Here is a 17,281-nt window from a genome sequence, read left to right as displayed (position 1 = left end):
TGGTTTTGAGGGAGAAAAATGCTAGTTTTAGGCTTGTGGAATTTGTTTTCTTGGCCTCCCTAAATTTGTAACATAATTAAGGAAAATTAAAATGGGTAGAAAAATAGCTAGGTTTTGCTTCCCATGTCTCTACACATTTATTTATTAATAGAAAAACAATTTATAAACATAACCATTTTTTTTTCTTAATTAACATATATATCTCAATCAAATTCTTCGTCCTTCAAAATCTCACTTAGTCAAATTTCATCTAACGTTTGGTGGCGACTCGCTTTTATACATTTGGAATTTTGTTTCTTTAGTTCAAAATTTTGCTAATTCACGTTTTAGATAATAACGAGTGTGTTTATCAATTGAATAATGTTTGGATCATTAAACTTGAGTAAAATTGAAAAAGTAATACTCTCCGCTAATCAAGTCTCTATCTACCTTTAGAAAATATTTGTTCGTTGTGTATGTTTTTTTGAAAGAATATTACAAATACGAAGGTGAATATCTCAACAAATATAAGAGGAAGTTTTATCCGTATAAAAGAAAGCATATATTATATTATGTTATTGTTTATACCAAATTCCAAAATACTTTGTGTATATATTATTCAAAAGAACAAAAATAATAAACAAATAAAAAGGAGAAACAATCATATTTCAGTCAAAAAGATGCCCAGCAAATTAAGGAAAAAAGAGCATTTTTTCCATCTCAGTTTGAGATCTTTAGAATATTGTTTAAGGAGTAAATTCCATCACCAATAAAATATAATATAAAAGAAATACTGAAAAATTCTAATTTCACATTTTGATAATACATATATATCAGCCATGGATATAGATTTTATTTTATTTTAATTACTTCAAACACTCAGATATAAATCTTAATATATTTATTTTTATACAGACGTCAAACTCTTCAACTTTTAAAACATTCGATATTATTTATTGACATATATGTGGATGTTTCATTCTTATATACATGCATGTATGTTTAAAACTATCAATCACATCGTATTAACAACAACATAATTTATTTGTATACGTCCTTGATTTAGGGAATTAAAGTGAGGAAAAGCTAATTAATTAGTTAGTAGGAAAGAATCAAATAATAAATTAGGGTATTATTTATTTATTTTCAATTTAGGTTAGTAAGAAAAAGAAAAGAAAGAGCTTTTAAATACAATGGATGTTGGCCTTTTGATTTGTGAAAACCAGTCAAGCACTTGGTTTTTTCTCTTTTTTTCATTTTTTCATTTTCCATAGGTTAGGTATGTTTTCTCTATTTTTTATTATTTATTTATTACTTTTTTTCTTTTTCTTAGATAAGTTTCGTGATCAATTTAACAAGGGGTTGTTTCGATAATTTTTCTTTTTTGAGAAATCGTCAAAAATTTAAATTTTTTTTTGACAAAATAGACCATTCATTATGTATATTAAATTGTCTTCGGGTGTTTAGCTATTTGAATAATTTGAGAGAGTTTGATTGAGTGGGTAAAAAAAAATCAACTCATTCTTTAGTTTATCAATAATTTAAAAAAAGTTTATTACTTCGTTATTCGTGTCAACTCCTTTAATTAGTTTATAATAATTATTACTAACTCAACTTAACTTTTTATTTTTATTACTATCTAAAAGGCGGTCATATTTTTGAGAAAACACCTACTCCTCTTCTTCTTTTTTTTTTTTAAAAAACTATTATTCTTATTTGTATTTATTTATTTTTCTAATATAAAATTTGCCGAGATTTAAGCATGAATTAAATGCATCTTAGGGAAACAAAAGTTTATAAACAAATCAATCTAATTAAATAAAGAAAAAAGAGGTTTAAATTATTTATTCAAGTTCATGAAAACCACTTCATTTAAATAGGAAATTATTCTAAAGGGTAAATTTGTTGAAAATATTTATAATTCTTTTAGTAAATGACAAATTTTTTTCATAGATTGTCTTTTTTTTATCTATGTATGAAAGTTTATCATGTCAAATTTTGCTACATTTTTCAATAAGTTAGCTCATTCTACCTTCTTTTGAAAACATCCCAATTAAATTTAAACAATATAAAAAAAGAAAATTCTTACATGTAATGTTAATATAACATGATTATACTTAGTTTTATAATTATGAACTAAAAAATTACAAACAAACTCTAGTTATTAGCTAAGTCAAAATTTGAAAATTTCACCTCATATGAAACAAAAGAAAAAGTAGGAATTGATTATTTGTTAACATAAATTGAATGTAATGATGGTAGCCATATAACCGATCCACACACATACACATGTATACAAATACATAAGTAGTATATTTGAGATGAGAAAAAATAGTTTGAGGAAGCATTATTATCATTGGCTCCCTAAGTTTGATATACTTTAACGAAGAAGAAATGTAAATAAAGGAAGAAAAAGTTGGCCTAAAGCAAGGAAAAAAGAGATGAAAAGTGAGCATAAATGAAGGAAAATAATAAAAATGTTACACAACTGCATGCCAAAGTCCTATAAAACATGTGGGTTTGAACATTAATGCATTTTATTCAAGGTCATCATCATGTGCATGCATTGGACATTGGACATCTTTCACCTCTACAATGGAAACATCAATGTCCCCTTCCCCAAACACATCAATACCAACAAACCAACCATATATATATATATATATCAACATTATTCATACTTTATACACCATATACCCACTATTATATTATTGTGTACTTTACTATTATATTGTGTGTACTTTAGAAAAATAATAATTAAACTATGTTTGAGTATCTTTTCCCCCAAAGAAATAAAAAATGTATAGGTGACTTAGTTTAAAATTAAATTAAACCTCCTTCCAAAGTGTTGATCTCTAATTTTAACCTTAACCTAATTCTTATTTGGTTTAATACAAATACGATATCTTTCATTTTCTTTCAAATGTTGGACGTTTGAATGTATCTCATATTGAAAACATATATAAAATCTTATATACATGTGTTTCTTTCCGTTAAGTTAGAAATAACTATGTGTGTTATAAAGTTATCAACATGCATCAAACGGTCCATGTATGAATCACATGTTAAGTATGAATTTGAAAATATGTAATCACTTTTGAAAGCAATTTTAACCTACCAAAATAACTTTTCAAACTATTTTTTTTTTACAATTTTTGTTTTCTAGTGGTCTTAATATATAAATAGTTCATCAATTTTTTTTTTTTTTTGAAAAAACCCCTATAATTAAAATACATAGATGGTTATATTTGAAATTAAAAACAACACACAATAAATAAGTATTAAACATGTTTGTATTTGTTTTAAATAAAAAAGAATAAGAATATGAAATAGATGAAAGTAAGTATAGAAGATAGTTTTGATTATTTTGTCAAAAGAGGAAATAGTAATAATTATTTGAATTGGAAGTTAAGGTAAAAAGTGAAAATTAGGAAAGTAAAAATAGAGTTTCGTGAAAGAAATAAATATTTGTGTAAGAAATTAAATCGTAATTGAAGAAGTAGGTTGGAAGTGATAAATAGAGAAAGTTACAAATACATATAAATGTGTGTAAGAGACAGTACAATTTGGTCAATCAATTTAAGAGGACTGTCTAAATATTATTATTATTTTTTTAAGTCACGTGTTCTTTTTTTTTCTTTTTTTTTTTTCTCTTTGAGTTATCTAAAAAGTTAAAAACTTTAAATCATTAAAGTTAATTATTCTTTAAAAAAGAAACTCTAAATTTATATAATATTATTTGCATTGCACCTCACGTGAATTTACCTTTTTTTTTTACATTTTTACCAATGCCACCACTACTTTTGTTTCTTTTTTAAAATACTCCTTCATGGTTTTCATTTTTGTCCTACCAAAAATTCATAACAAATAATAAAGTCATTCCTAAATTTAAATAATATTTCTTAACAATATTGCCAATATTTTGATATACATTTAAGGTTTGAGAGTTTAGGTATAATATACATTTATGAAGAAAGTAAATAGAAAAAGGAAAAGTCAAAAATGGAGGAGGGATTGATTCACCTCCTTGGTTCTGTTGTGTTGTGCTAAAAGGAAAAATAAGAGAAAAAAATTGAGTGGCTTAGAGTTTGAGTTTGAGAGGTGGGATTTTGGTGTATATATATGTGTGTGTGAATATTTAAAGAATTACATTGGTTTAATAAAAAAGAATTAACGTTTTGGAAAGAGACAAAGAGTCAGTTTCTTTTTTCCCCCCCAAACCCTAAACTCAATACCAATACTCAAATACTATTGAAAAAAAAAAAAAAAAAGCACTTCCCACACGAGTGCTTCTCGATTTCCTCCATCCTTTCTCCTTTTTTTCCTTTCTCTTTCATATCCACCATATTTCAACTTACACGAGTGATGCTTCTTTTCCCCATAAATTCCCCCTTTATATAATCTTCATTTCACAACTCTCCCTTTTGATCTCTCCTCTTCTTCATTCTCTTTCATTTTCCTTCCCTATAATTAATTAACATGAACCTTCATTATTCCTTCAATAATCATGCCCTTCAACCTCCCTCTATGCTTCTTAATGTTCCCTTCATCCCCCCTCCTCCTCCGATTTTGGGTGACGGCCATCATCCCTTTCCGACGTCCTGGGAGATTGGTAAAGGAGATGATCATCAAAGTCATTCCAAAGAAGAAGAACGAGATGATGATAATGACAACGATGGAAATGTCGTTGTCACTTATCGTAACGATGATGGTCCCAAAAATAATGGTGCTCGTCGTCACACCAAGCTTTGTGCAAGAGGCCATTGGAGACCTGCTGAGGATACTAAGCTTAAAGAACTTGTTGCCCACTATGGTCCCCAAAATTGGAACCTGATCGCCGAGAATCTCCCTGGTAGATCAGGTAATACACTGTTTAAGCACTACTTTCACTCGTGAGTTTTTTTTTTTTTGGTGTTCTGTTATTTTGTTTTTCATTATTCTTGTTTGGAATAAAAACTAAAACAAAAGAAGTAAAGAATCCGTCAGTATGGTTTTCAAAAAATCAAATGGTTATCAGATTTGATTTTGGTTTTTTTTTTTGTCTAACACTCTAACACTTAAGTTTTTTTGGGGTTTGTGAAGGGAAAAGTTGTAGATTGAGATGGTTTAACCAATTGGATCCAAAGATAAATAGAAAGGCATTCAATGAGGAAGAAGAAGAGAGACTTTTAACCGCACATAGATTATATGGAAACAAATGGGCCATGATTGCTCGTTTGTTTCCTGGTAGAACTGATAATGCTGTCAAGAATCACTGGCACGTGATCATGGCTCGAAAACATCGACAACATTCCAATCTTTACCGAAGATCCACAAGAAAACCTCTTCCTCTTCCTCCTCCTCCTCCTCCTCTTCTTCATGATCCTTCTGGTCTTAACGTCAACGAAAACCTCGATGTCAAGGCACTTACAAAAAACAACGTGTCAAGTGAATCCTCCATCTCTAGCACAGTAGATGAGTCCGCTGCCTCCCCCTCCACCGCCACTCATCTCTCTCTCTCCAACGCATCCTCTCTTTACATCGCTCTCCACCCCACCCCCAGTAAGTTGATTCAACCAAATAACACAACATATTTTGATTAAACTATACTTGGGTTAACCTGATTATGTATTGTGGTAGGATGGTGTAGCAAGACGGGAAGCGAAACGGGAAAGCTTCGGTATCGGACAGATAAATCGGGGAACTCGGAGTCAAACTCGGCGGAGTCAGTGATTTCAACAAACCTATCCTTAGGATCTAGCTGGGAAAACAATAGCAACGGGCAACATCATCATCATCATATGAAAATGCAATTCATTGATTTCCTTGGAGTTGGAGCTTCCTAAAAATTACAAAAAAAAAGAAAAGAAAAGAAAAGAAAAGGAAAAGAAACTATGAGTTTACTATAATCTCCCTACTCCCTCAAACATTCACAACAAACTTTTGCCCTCTTTTTTTCCCCTTTATGAAAAGAAGAGTTTAAATGTAAACAACAACAAAACAAAAAACTCCATTTGATCTCTCTCTCTCTCACTAGAATGTACATTGAGTAATGGAGGAGAGAGAGAAAGAAAGAAGGTGGTTTTATTTTTATTTTTTGATGGGGTCAGAAAAACTAGATGGGAAGAAAAGAGTTGTCAAAGAGAGAAGGTTTGTTTGGTGGTGGGGGTGTCTTTGTATTCTACTGCTGCTCCTCAGAGGCAAATGCCAAAAAAACATATTAAGCAAGAAAAATTATTTTTATTTTTTCAACTCTTTTACAACTCGGTTTTCTTTTTCCTTTTTTTATATATTATATATATTTATTATTTGAACCTCCACTTTTGTCAAATAACAATTTAGTCCCTACAATATAATTAACTCCCCACTTTTACATTTCTAACCATAATAAGTCTATAAATCTAATAGGTAACGATAACTTAATAGAAATTGGAAGTTGAAATGAAGTGGTTTTATACATAGTTAGAGTGTGGTTTGTGCAATTAATGTTTGAAAGAAGTTATTGGTTGTACCTCCAAGCCATATTTAATGAACCCTAAAATTTGAAATTATGGTAGCCCCTCACCTGACATTATTATATGATACATACTTAATTTCTCTATTTGTTGGCTCCACATCTCTCACACACTTCAAAATAACATTTATCAAAACAAATTCATTCATGAATTTTCATCATTCTTTCAATAAATGTTTCACTTCATCTCCTGCTTTTAATTTAGTTTTGAGCTACTCTTTCTTTTTTTAATTTATTTTTAATTTTTTATTTAATATATAAAATTCATCACATCACATATAAAAATATATTTTCTATATTCGTAAATATTTTCAACTTTGTTATTTACTAACATTTTCAATTTAACTCTACTAATTAGAAAATTGGCCGACTGAAATTAAACGATACGTATCAAAATATGTAGATCAAATAATATTTTAACCTTATATGTTGGAAGTGTTGAGTATAAATTATTAATTTTTATAAAAACCTATATTACTAACTAATATATGTAAAGTTTTAAGTAAAAGTTCACTCCTATGAAATGGCAACATAATTAAATTTTCTTCTAATCTTTATTCCAAATATATATTTAAGTGCTATGAGTAAAAATTAAATGCTTCCATAACTAATACCATATCAAAGTACTTTGATGTATTAGAAAACAAAACTAATTATTATTAAATGAAATCAAATTTACGAAATGTGTAAGTCAATTAATTAATTGATTTATTTTTGTAAACAAAATCAACCAAGTAAAAGTTAATAATCAATTCAATCAATACCATTTTGAATCTCAACATAGAATATTAAAAGAAACTTACAATTAATTAGAAAAGAGTGGACATAACCAAAATTAAAATTTGTGATTCATTGAAATGTTTTCCTAATTAGGATTAGGACCGCTTTTAAACACATTTATTTTGTATGGTTTTATTTTTGAAAATACTTTTGAGTTGAATTTAAGAAAAAAGAAAAGGTTAATATTACAATGATGCATTTGTTCAAAGTACAAAAATATCATCAAAAGATAAAAACTTTAGATTGAAATGTCTTGTCCCATTAATGTTAAAGTCATTTCTATGGGTTGGATTTTATGAACCTTCACCCCCTGCAGGGTTGATTAGAACTTGACCTAGAGAACAAGAATGTTGGGCCTATAAAAAGCTAAAGATTCCTTTTTATTCAAATATTTAAATGCAATTATTTTCAATTTTGGCTAAATTAGTTTTTCTTTCCTAAAATAATTTTATTCTTTTATATATATATATATAATGTTGTAAGAAATTATTGTTAGAGAAAGATCAACATACCATAAATGTCCTAGAAATTTACCAACCAAAATTTAAAATCTAGGTGGGTAAAATTTGTTTTAATTAAAACGTATTTGAAAATCAAATTAAATTTGTGATTAATACATTACTAGACTATTTAAGCTATCAAATCCTATCATTGTGAGGAATTGAATATATTTAATTATCAATCATTTTACTTTGACTTTTCAAATTATCTTTGATTCCATTATTTCATTATTTTGTATTTTGTTTTCACTCCAATCAAATCACTCTCTTCTATGATTAACCTTTTTATTATTCTTGCAATGAGAAAAGAGGATTATTGTTAATTTGTTTTGTAGATTTGGATAGAAATCTTTCTTTAAATACTATAATTACACTAATAAAATAAAATAATGTTAAAAGGATTCTTTTGGTGTGGTTGGGCCAAGGTTTGGGCTATTTGGATAATTTAGAGTCCAATTGATGTATCTACAGCCCACATATATGTTTTCGTTATGTGAATCATTCATTCATTCACTATCAAATTATAAGTCTTGCTTTCTAAATTATTTAGAAATTTATTATGATTTAAAAACAGACTTTGCTTTTAATTTGACTTTGGTTTTTGGTTTCCAGAAATCGTGCCTATTTTTCACAATTGCTAATTGACAATACTTTTCAATAATAATAAAAAAAAACATTTAAATTCATACATACATACATAAAAAATTTCATAATTTAGTTTGGATTTTATAAGTATCTGTAAAAGACAAATAATAGAAAAATAGTATATAAAATTTATAGTACTAAGACATAATAATACTATTAGCATATTGATCGTTTGTGATAAAGAAGCATTTAAAAAGTATGTAATGTGCATAAAATAAATAAACAAATAACTTATATTAACATGTAAAACAATGAATAAAAGAAGTAGGGATGGGTGTAGAAGAGTTGTGGTTTGAGGAGTCGGAATTTTCGAATAGGTCAAGAATCAAGTACTTGACAACGGAATAAAATCTGTAACCCATTCTTTAAAATGACAGTACGACATTAGTATTAGTATTAGAAATATAATTGATTTGTTTATTTGGTAATAATATTGAAGGATGAAAGAATGGGTTTGGAATAAAGAAGAGGAAGTAAAAAGAAGTATATATACATTGGATTCCTAAACCCTAAGATGGACTGTGAGTTTGATTGGTGAAAGAGAAAAGAGGAAAGATTATAGGGAAACCCAGTGAAAAAGAAAGGTGTTAAAAATAGCTGGGGGCCAGCCAATGAGAATGGAAAGAAGTGAATTTTTTGAATGAAAATCTCAAACAATGTGCAGTTTTTTTTATAAAAAAAGATTATTGTATTTTGTGTAGAGAATAATAATAAGGAGAAAACATCCGTCAGGGAGAGATTGGTTATATTGGTCGGTAAGGCAAAGCCAAGTTGCTGATTTCTTTGCATCGTTTTTTGAAGCTTCCCTAATCCACGTACTCACCATGCACCTTTTCATCAACTTCCAACCCCTTTTCTTTTTTCTTTTCATTTCCCTTTCTAATTTATTATAATATCATCCACTAAATATATTTTCCATTCATTTCCTCCCTACCTTTTCAGTTTAGTTTCCACCCTTTCATCTAACTTCCATTTAGTCTTTATGTTTTAATTTCTTCACTTTTTGAATCATACCAACAATAAGTGTAAGTTTTTTTTCAATCACTTTTAAATTATATTTTAAAACTCACTTTACCGTTTGAAATAATTAATATTTATTTGGGTTAAGGTCATTTAGTGAAGAATCAAAGTAAAAAGTATAAATTTTGAAATTCGAGGAAAATTATTGTAACATTTTGAATCATACCAACAATAAATGTAACATTTTAGAACGTAAGAAACAAATAAAAATGAAAGGGAAAGATGTATGAATAAAAATAATGTTTTTTTTATCATGATAATTTATTATTATCATATGTATTTTTGTTTCTACTTGATGAGTGGACACTTTTTTTTTAATTATTATTTAGATAATAAATATTATAGTGATGGATTAATGGAGAAATGAAGTACAGTTCATTGAAAGATGGAATTAGAATATGAATGTGCATATATGTGTGTGTATATGTATTGATTTCTTAAAGTAATTGTTGGAAATGTAAATATTGTCTCTTACTAATCAAAATCAGTAAGAACTACCTTGGTCTATATCTACATTTTCATTGGTTTAACAAATGTGATACAACCTCAGATCCAAGCTTAGCAAAACCAGTATCTAAAATGCATTAGTAGAGAACTGTGAGATTGTGATTCAAATCAAGACTTACTTTAATTGTTCTACTAAAGAAAACAAATAAGATATAACTAATTATCAAACTATCAAAAAATAATTATAATAATAAACATTAGAATCTTGTTTAATGGAGACGATGGATATGAAAAAAGAGAAGAAGATGTGTACTATATGAGTTTGCTAGCAGACAATAAGTTGAAAGTTTTAAATAACTTAAAGGAACAACTAAACAAATGTTTAGGGTTGAGCCATTGTTTTCCTCTGTCATTATATTGCCCTTTGTGTGACATAAAAAATATTATTTATTTTGATTCCATTAAATCCAATGTTGTATATTATTTTATTTAGATCACTTCCATTAAAATTTAAGAGATGTCTACTTTATAAGCAAGGATTATTGGTGGTATGAGATTTGGCTCTCCAATCAACGTATTAATTTAATCAATAATGACATAGTAAGTGCTTCTATTATATATATTGACATCGTTTGTTGGTATATATGAATGGTCAAAGTGGTTGTTCTAATATTATATGGTTGTGAATGTTATTTGAGACAAGCATACTTGGGAATGATTTTCTTTGAAACAATTAAAATTATTTTCAATTTTTGCAATTGGTTTTGAAAAGAATGATATTATTGACGTTTAGCATAAATAGAGACTGTTAAAGTCAAACAGAGAACATGACACGAGCCTTACCAAATGCCTAACAGGACATGCATACTTTTACATATTGTCCCAACTCAAGAAATCATATTTGGGTTTAGAATATTTCCTAAGGGAGATGCTCAACGACACCAACCAACGACCTTAGCTGAATGTAAAACCTGATATATTGGTCCAGTAGGTCATCTAATAATTCTGAGACGACTCTAAAATCCTAGAAAAAAACATAAGTCAACTTGCTCTATATAAATCCATAATATTATAAATTTATATCAGATAATAGGAATATGACTCTCAAATTCACTAGCTTCACGCTCTTTTACACTTTGATTTAAGCATCTAAGCGTGTGTGGCGAGTCAAATAAGTACTCGCCTTGATTAGGTTCTTGTGGGTAGAGCAGAATATTTTCAATTTGACAGGAATATGGTCAAACCAAGAACATAAAACGGGTGGCTAAGAACGTGTAGGGTTTAGAAATTTATAGAACGTCCAACAAGTTAGAAATTAATATTAAATGTGGAGAAAATAAGGTTGCATGAGTTTGTGAAGAATACTTCTTTAGCTCATACTATGATATCACATTGATTGATTCAAAATCTTTAAATTGATAGATTATGGTGCAAGTACCGTATAAGCTCATTTTTAATAACTATATATATATGAAAGATTAAATACTATTTATTGATTTTTGCAATAATTTAACAAAAGTGATCAAAGTGACTAATTGCAACTATTAATTAATATTTTAGATCGAGTAATTTCTCACTCATCAAATTCCATTGACCAAATGAATAATTAGTCTATACGTTATAAGCTTTAATTTGACGCAGTAATTAAAGCTTTCGCATGCCAGAAACTATGAAAATAGGCACAAAAATTTATAACCATTTTCATCCTCACATTTGAAATTTATAACCATTTTCATCCTCACATTTGAGTTTGTGATGAATCAAATTTGAGGAAGGTATGTGGATGTAATATATATATATATATATTTGCCTCTTTCAACAGTTTTTCTTAAATAATTTCAAAATATAAGCGGATTGATCGAAAGATGAACTCAAACATCTCAACTAGTAATACTTTCATCCAAGAATAGGATTCAACGGTACCTATTTTATATGTAATGTTTCACATTTCGGATTTACAATAATCTAAATTCAGCATCTAATGGCGATCTCTACATATGAGAAGAGGTATACGATCACTTTTAAGAAAGCAACTAAACCAAAGAATGATATTTCAACAAAGCTTCAATTATTTTAGAACTCTAAAAATCAACCGAGGTAATTAAGTCTCGTAACTTCGCAACATTAAAGCTAAATTACTTCTAAAAAAGCCTTTCAAAATCATGAGTTGTAATCCATATAAATATACATATACAATTCAAAAAAGTGTTCCATTTCTTTCATGAGTTGGATAAAAAGCTAAGACTTCCATTTTAGGGTTTTGAAAGAAGCAAAAAGAGATACTATTTGTCTCCCATAATATACACATAAATTGCCAAAACAAAAGAGAGAAATTAAAGAAAAAGAAGAGACACATATTTATGTATACAAATATCCATAAATGCGTATGCTATAAACTTTATGATAAAGTTTTTTTTTTCTTCTTCTTCTTCTTCTTTTTGTTTTGTTTTTCCTGCTAGATCCAATTTCCCAGAGAGAACACATTAAAAAGTAACCAAACCCCAAATGAAACATAAACACCAAAAAATAAAATAAAATAAAATAAAAAGGTGAAATTATTTGGAAAAAGGAAAAAAGAAAAGAACTGAGAGATCTGTTTTTAAAATTTTGTTGTTGGTAGGCGCTGCTGTTTCTTGCTGGTGGCAACTGCTTTTGTTTCCCTAACTCATGTTGGTCTTGAAACCTGTGATAACAAAATTCCACACTATAATTCTTCTTCTTCATCATCATCATCATTTTCTTTTATTTTATATATTTTTCTCTTTAGTTAGGCCTTTGTTTTTGTGTTTCTCTTTGTTCATTCACTGAATACGGCACAAATATACATCACAAATAATTAAACAATATATATCAAAGATATCAAATGGCATCCCACTTCAACAACATTTAATTTCAAGTTCCCTACTCACATAGACAAACTTCATGGAATCCTGGAAAGTTTTTCTTGTCTTGCCAAACATATCACATTCATCACTATTCCTTTCCATTTTCCCTCTAATTTATCTACCTTCTCATGGGTTCGAGTTAAATTTAACATAACTCTACGAATAAAGTACGGCCTATTGCTTGTTTCAAAGTTGAAATTTCTTTTATTCCTTGCTAAAAAACTGAAAAGAAAACTTATGCATTTGACATGACGTTTAGAGTTGATTAATCTATACATATGAATAATATTAGAATTTGAACAGTTTTGTTAATTCTCTTCTTGTTATATATATATATTTCATTCTTTCTTTTCCGATGAAAAAGATTCGTAGTCAATTAATGCACTTGGTAAGCACTTTTAGTCCTGAAATTGAGGATATCATTTGGATTTATTTCCATAAATTTACACCTAATTATGGTTTGATTTTATGGTACTTTTGTAAATCAAATGTTTATATATGTTTTAACTATTAATGAATTAACAAAACTTTATTCTCTCACATCTTTGTTTTTCTGTGTTTGAATATATTTTTATTTTTATACACTTTTCTTTGTATACATTTGATTCACTTTTCAGTGCATTTTGTTGTTGATGTTTTTGTAGACAACTTTGTTCTTCTTTTCTCTACGCATTATGATCTTACTCACAAAAATCTATCTCATCTACATGCATTCTTCAGTTTGATCTTCTTTTTTTACTTTCTTTTACATCACTATTTTATTTTGTTCCTTTCCTAATTCTCTTACTAGTTATTTTTTAATCTAACACAACACAAACTGGGTCAAGAAACTTAAATCTCTTGTCACTTATTATACACACACGTCTTTACGCCAATTGAGCTAGCTATACTCAGGACGACTTCTAATATTCTAATGTTCCAGTGTATCCTTGATCTATTTTTCCTTTAGTTTCTTGTTCAAGAAAAGAAAAATCTATACACATTCTTCATCTACCATTGAGATAATCCTTCTTTCTACTCACATTTCCCTAACTCTATATATGCACCTACTTCCCACTCTCTCTTAATAACATCCCATTCCTTCAAAATCTAAATGAATATAATCCATCTAACTTATTGTCTCTTAAATGACAAAGAAAACATTGTACTGCAAAATTCACAAACCATATTCCAAAAACCCTCTTAGTAATTGCTTGATTTTCCTTCAGCTCATCCAATAAGGAAAAATGTACATAAAAAACCAACAACAAAAGTACACTGATGCATTATATTGAACAATACCCAACCCCAAGTACCTTAAATCACATTTGTAAAACCGATTTGATTCTGTTTGTTCCACTGATAAAAAAAATATATATAAGATCACCCCAATTTCGATCGTTTTTAGTTTTCTAGAGTCGAAAATTATGTTTTCCTTTGCAAACTTGAGAAACATTTGAATTCTTAAATAGTCAAATTCCATAAAACAAAAACAAGTAATTAAAAATTACTAGCGTCCTTGTATGGGAAGAGAAGAAAAAATCAAATTGTTTTCAAATAGAATATATATTTTTTTATGAGAAGAAGAAGAGAGAAATGTGGGGGAGATATAATAATAAAATTTAAAAAAAATTTACCAGAAAGTAGCTTTCACCATGCTGTAAAGTATGGAGAGAGATTCCAAATTCATTGGTAAGAACTGGGAGTCCTGATGAATGAACTAACACTGTCTCTTCCCCAAACATTGCTTTCATATCCACTGCTCCTTTTGGTACTTCTGTTGGAACTCCATTTATGAATATTATAATATAACCTTCAACAAAAAAACAAAATAATAAAACCCTTCTCTTAATATGCATTTTCTTTTTCAATATTCACAAGGCAATAACAGACATCAGAAGATGCACTGGGAAATCCCAACTACAAATATTAATTCTCTTCATATTAATTTTACTACCCAAAAATTCCATTTTTAATTTTTGCAAATTTAATTTGAGATCGAAAATCGAGGCACCAACATCAATTTAATTCTCATTACTTCTCCCGTGAAGTGTTTGTAATTTTTTAAAAATAAAAACAGACACAAACACAATTCATCAAGAATTAAAAAAAGAAGAAGAAAGTTTCCTTTGCTTTTTTTTGATGTTAGTGTTCAAAATTTTCAGCTCAAGAAGGAACTGTCACATCATCAAAAAGTTTTTAAGTTTTTGTTGGTTTTGATTCACATTTATAGAAAGAAAAAGAAATCTAAAAATTTAACATAATCTATCAACTTTTGAAAACATTAATTATTTTTTATTTAAAGTTGTTAATTTAAGCAACGAAATGAAGAGGTTTTTTTTTTTTTTTTTTTTTCGTTGAAGAAAAACATGCATTAACTGTACCTGATTGAAACTCTAAATTTGAGGTTTCCGAAGGGCAAAACGATGGAGTACTTGTCACAACCATTTGTTGATCAACTTCTGAGAAACCCATATGACCTGACATCGAAAAACCACTGCTGCCGCCACTGCCACCGCTACAATCTCCGCCAACCCCAGAAGCGGAGGAGGACGAAGATGAGGACCCTCCTCCGAGATAAGAAGAGGAAACTCCAGCAAAATTCATAATACCACCACTACCACCGTTGTAACCGCCACTGCTGACGTTACCACAATCGTAGTGAATTGCACCGGTGCTACCTTGGTGAGTAGCGGCAGCTTGTAGCTGACGTTGGCGACGGCGAGAGCGAGAGCGACGGTTTTGAAACCAGTAAAAAACATTAGCATCCCCAACAGAGCCAAATTTTTCAAGAAGCTTTCTTATTCTAACAGTCTCATCTTTAGGAGGATTGACCATTCCACTATTGAAAATGGACTCCAAAATTAGAATCTGCTCCGGCTTGGGAGTCCACCGTGATCTCACCGGCTCCGCCCTCTCACAGCCTTGATTTGGACTATTAGGGTCATCACCATGATTTTCCATGACAAACTTACAACAACAAAAAGAAGAAAAAATACAAAAAACAAAGAAAAATTTGAGGGTTTTCTTTTTTGGAACAAAAGTGATCTCTTTCTTCAAGTTCTCTTCTTAAAAACCTAGAAATCACAAATATATATAGATAAGAAGAGTTTTTTTTCTTTTCTTTTTTGGTATGATGTGTGAATAAATTGGGTAAAATCAATTAATTATTGCCCTTGGTGTTTTGGAAAACTATAATCTATGCAGTTATACTTCCCAACAATATTCTTGATTTTAACAAATTAATATTGGATTCCTTGGATGATAAAATTGTCTTTTCACACTCCAAGGGCAAAGGCTAGGGTGTGTGTGTCTTCTCTTTTTAAAGACTTCTCTCTCATTATTTTAATCATTTTTTGGGTTATATTATTCTTTTGAAAAGTGTATAAATATCACTGAGATTAATCAATTTTTGGGGTTATTCTACGTTCGGATTTCATTTGATTTCATTGAGTTTCAACTTTTTTTATGGTAACATCTTAATTGTGAACAATCAATTCCTTTTTAAGAAATAAGCTAGTGTTATTAATGAATCACTAACATTAGGGTTGTATTAGTTTAATGCTTAACTTCTTTGAATTTGGAAGTTAGTTTTGAAATTTATAACTCCTCTTTTCTCTTGGATGCTTAGATTCTTAATTATAAATTTTATTCGGTTTACATATTATTTTATTTTAGTTTGAGTTATAAATATGAATGAAAAATTATTATAAAATAATAAATATGATCATTTCATTTATAATGGTAGAACCAAAAAATTGAATTTAGCCCATTCCACTTGAGCAAAGTTGGGGCCCAAAAATGCTTAGCTACATACTTAACCTTAATGCATGTTAAGTAGGGTAAATGAAAATGCCTTGAACTAAATATCTTTTTGTTATTTTTTTTTTAAAAATATACTACTAACCTTGCCCTTAAAAAAAGCCCTTGAAATAAAATTTTCATTAGAATGTTAGACGAAAATTAGGACTAATTTATGTATAATTATAATTATGATACTTCTATCATTTAGTGTACTTATTATTATCAACTTTCTACTTTTCTCTTGCTCATTCTTGTAACTCCTTTTGTTATAATGTATTTAGTTTTTGGTTAAGTATGACGAGAGTGTTATGGATGTATTAACTTACTTGTGATATTATAATATTTCTATTTTTCTTTTTAGAAAAAGATACATTGTGCATCTGGACATCTCCACTAAGTGGACAACCTCATATATAGCACCCTCGTCACTCCTGTTTCATTGAAAATATAAGATCAAGTACATGGAAAGTCGAGAAAAAAATGTTAGAGATAAGCCCACGTAGAGTTAGACAAAAACATTGATATTTATAGCAATATAACTAGCATTATAGCCCAAAAGTCCAAAGGAGCTTGAATGTCAGTCCCATATCATATCATTGATTTTTCAGCCCCTTGAATATTCTGTTGTTTTTCTCAATAATTCTCCTATTGATCATACTTTCTCTAACATCGTCTCATTGAAAAATGAATTCAGGTCCAAAAAAGTTCTAAGAGACTTTTTTCTTTGTTGAAAATTAGCCTTTATTAAT

At 28.8% G+C, this 17,281-nt stretch overlaps 2 protein-coding genes across 2 annotated transcripts; one reads left to right on the top strand and one right to left on the bottom strand.

Moving 5' to 3' along the window:
* The first annotated feature begins 4,270 nt into the window (after positions 1–4,270).
* On the top strand, positions 4,271–6,210 carry LOC101208377 (transcription factor MYB54). Its single transcript, XM_011653831.2, has 3 exons — positions 4,271–4,840; positions 5,062–5,520; positions 5,599–6,210. The coding sequence occupies exons 1-3, from the start codon at positions 4,459–4,461 to the stop codon at positions 5,802–5,804; spliced, it is 1,047 nt and encodes a 348-aa protein (XP_011652133.1). The 5' UTR covers positions 4,271–4,458; the 3' UTR covers positions 5,805–6,210.
* A 5,849-nt stretch (positions 6,211–12,059) lies between these two features.
* Positions 12,060–15,986, bottom strand: LOC101207317 (WUSCHEL-related homeobox 11). The gene is made up of 3 exons (XM_004136702.3): positions 15,113–15,986; positions 14,366–14,541; positions 12,060–12,547 (listed from the first exon to the last, which is right to left on the bottom strand). Exons 1-3 carry the CDS (start codon positions 15,690–15,692, stop codon positions 12,530–12,532), a joined length of 774 nt encoding a protein of 257 aa, XP_004136750.1. The 5' UTR covers positions 15,693–15,986; the 3' UTR covers positions 12,060–12,529.
* Positions 15,987–17,281: the final 1,295 nt, after the last annotated feature.

This window comes from Cucumis sativus, chromosome 3 (assembly GCF_000004075.3).
Source record: "Cucumis sativus cultivar 9930 chromosome 3, Cucumber_9930_V3, whole genome shotgun sequence".
Lineage (NCBI taxonomy): Eukaryota > Viridiplantae > Streptophyta > Magnoliopsida > Cucurbitales > Cucurbitaceae > Cucumis > Cucumis sativus.
Note: the sequence above shows the minus strand (reverse complement) of the source record. Positions and strands in the feature narration are given on the sequence as shown.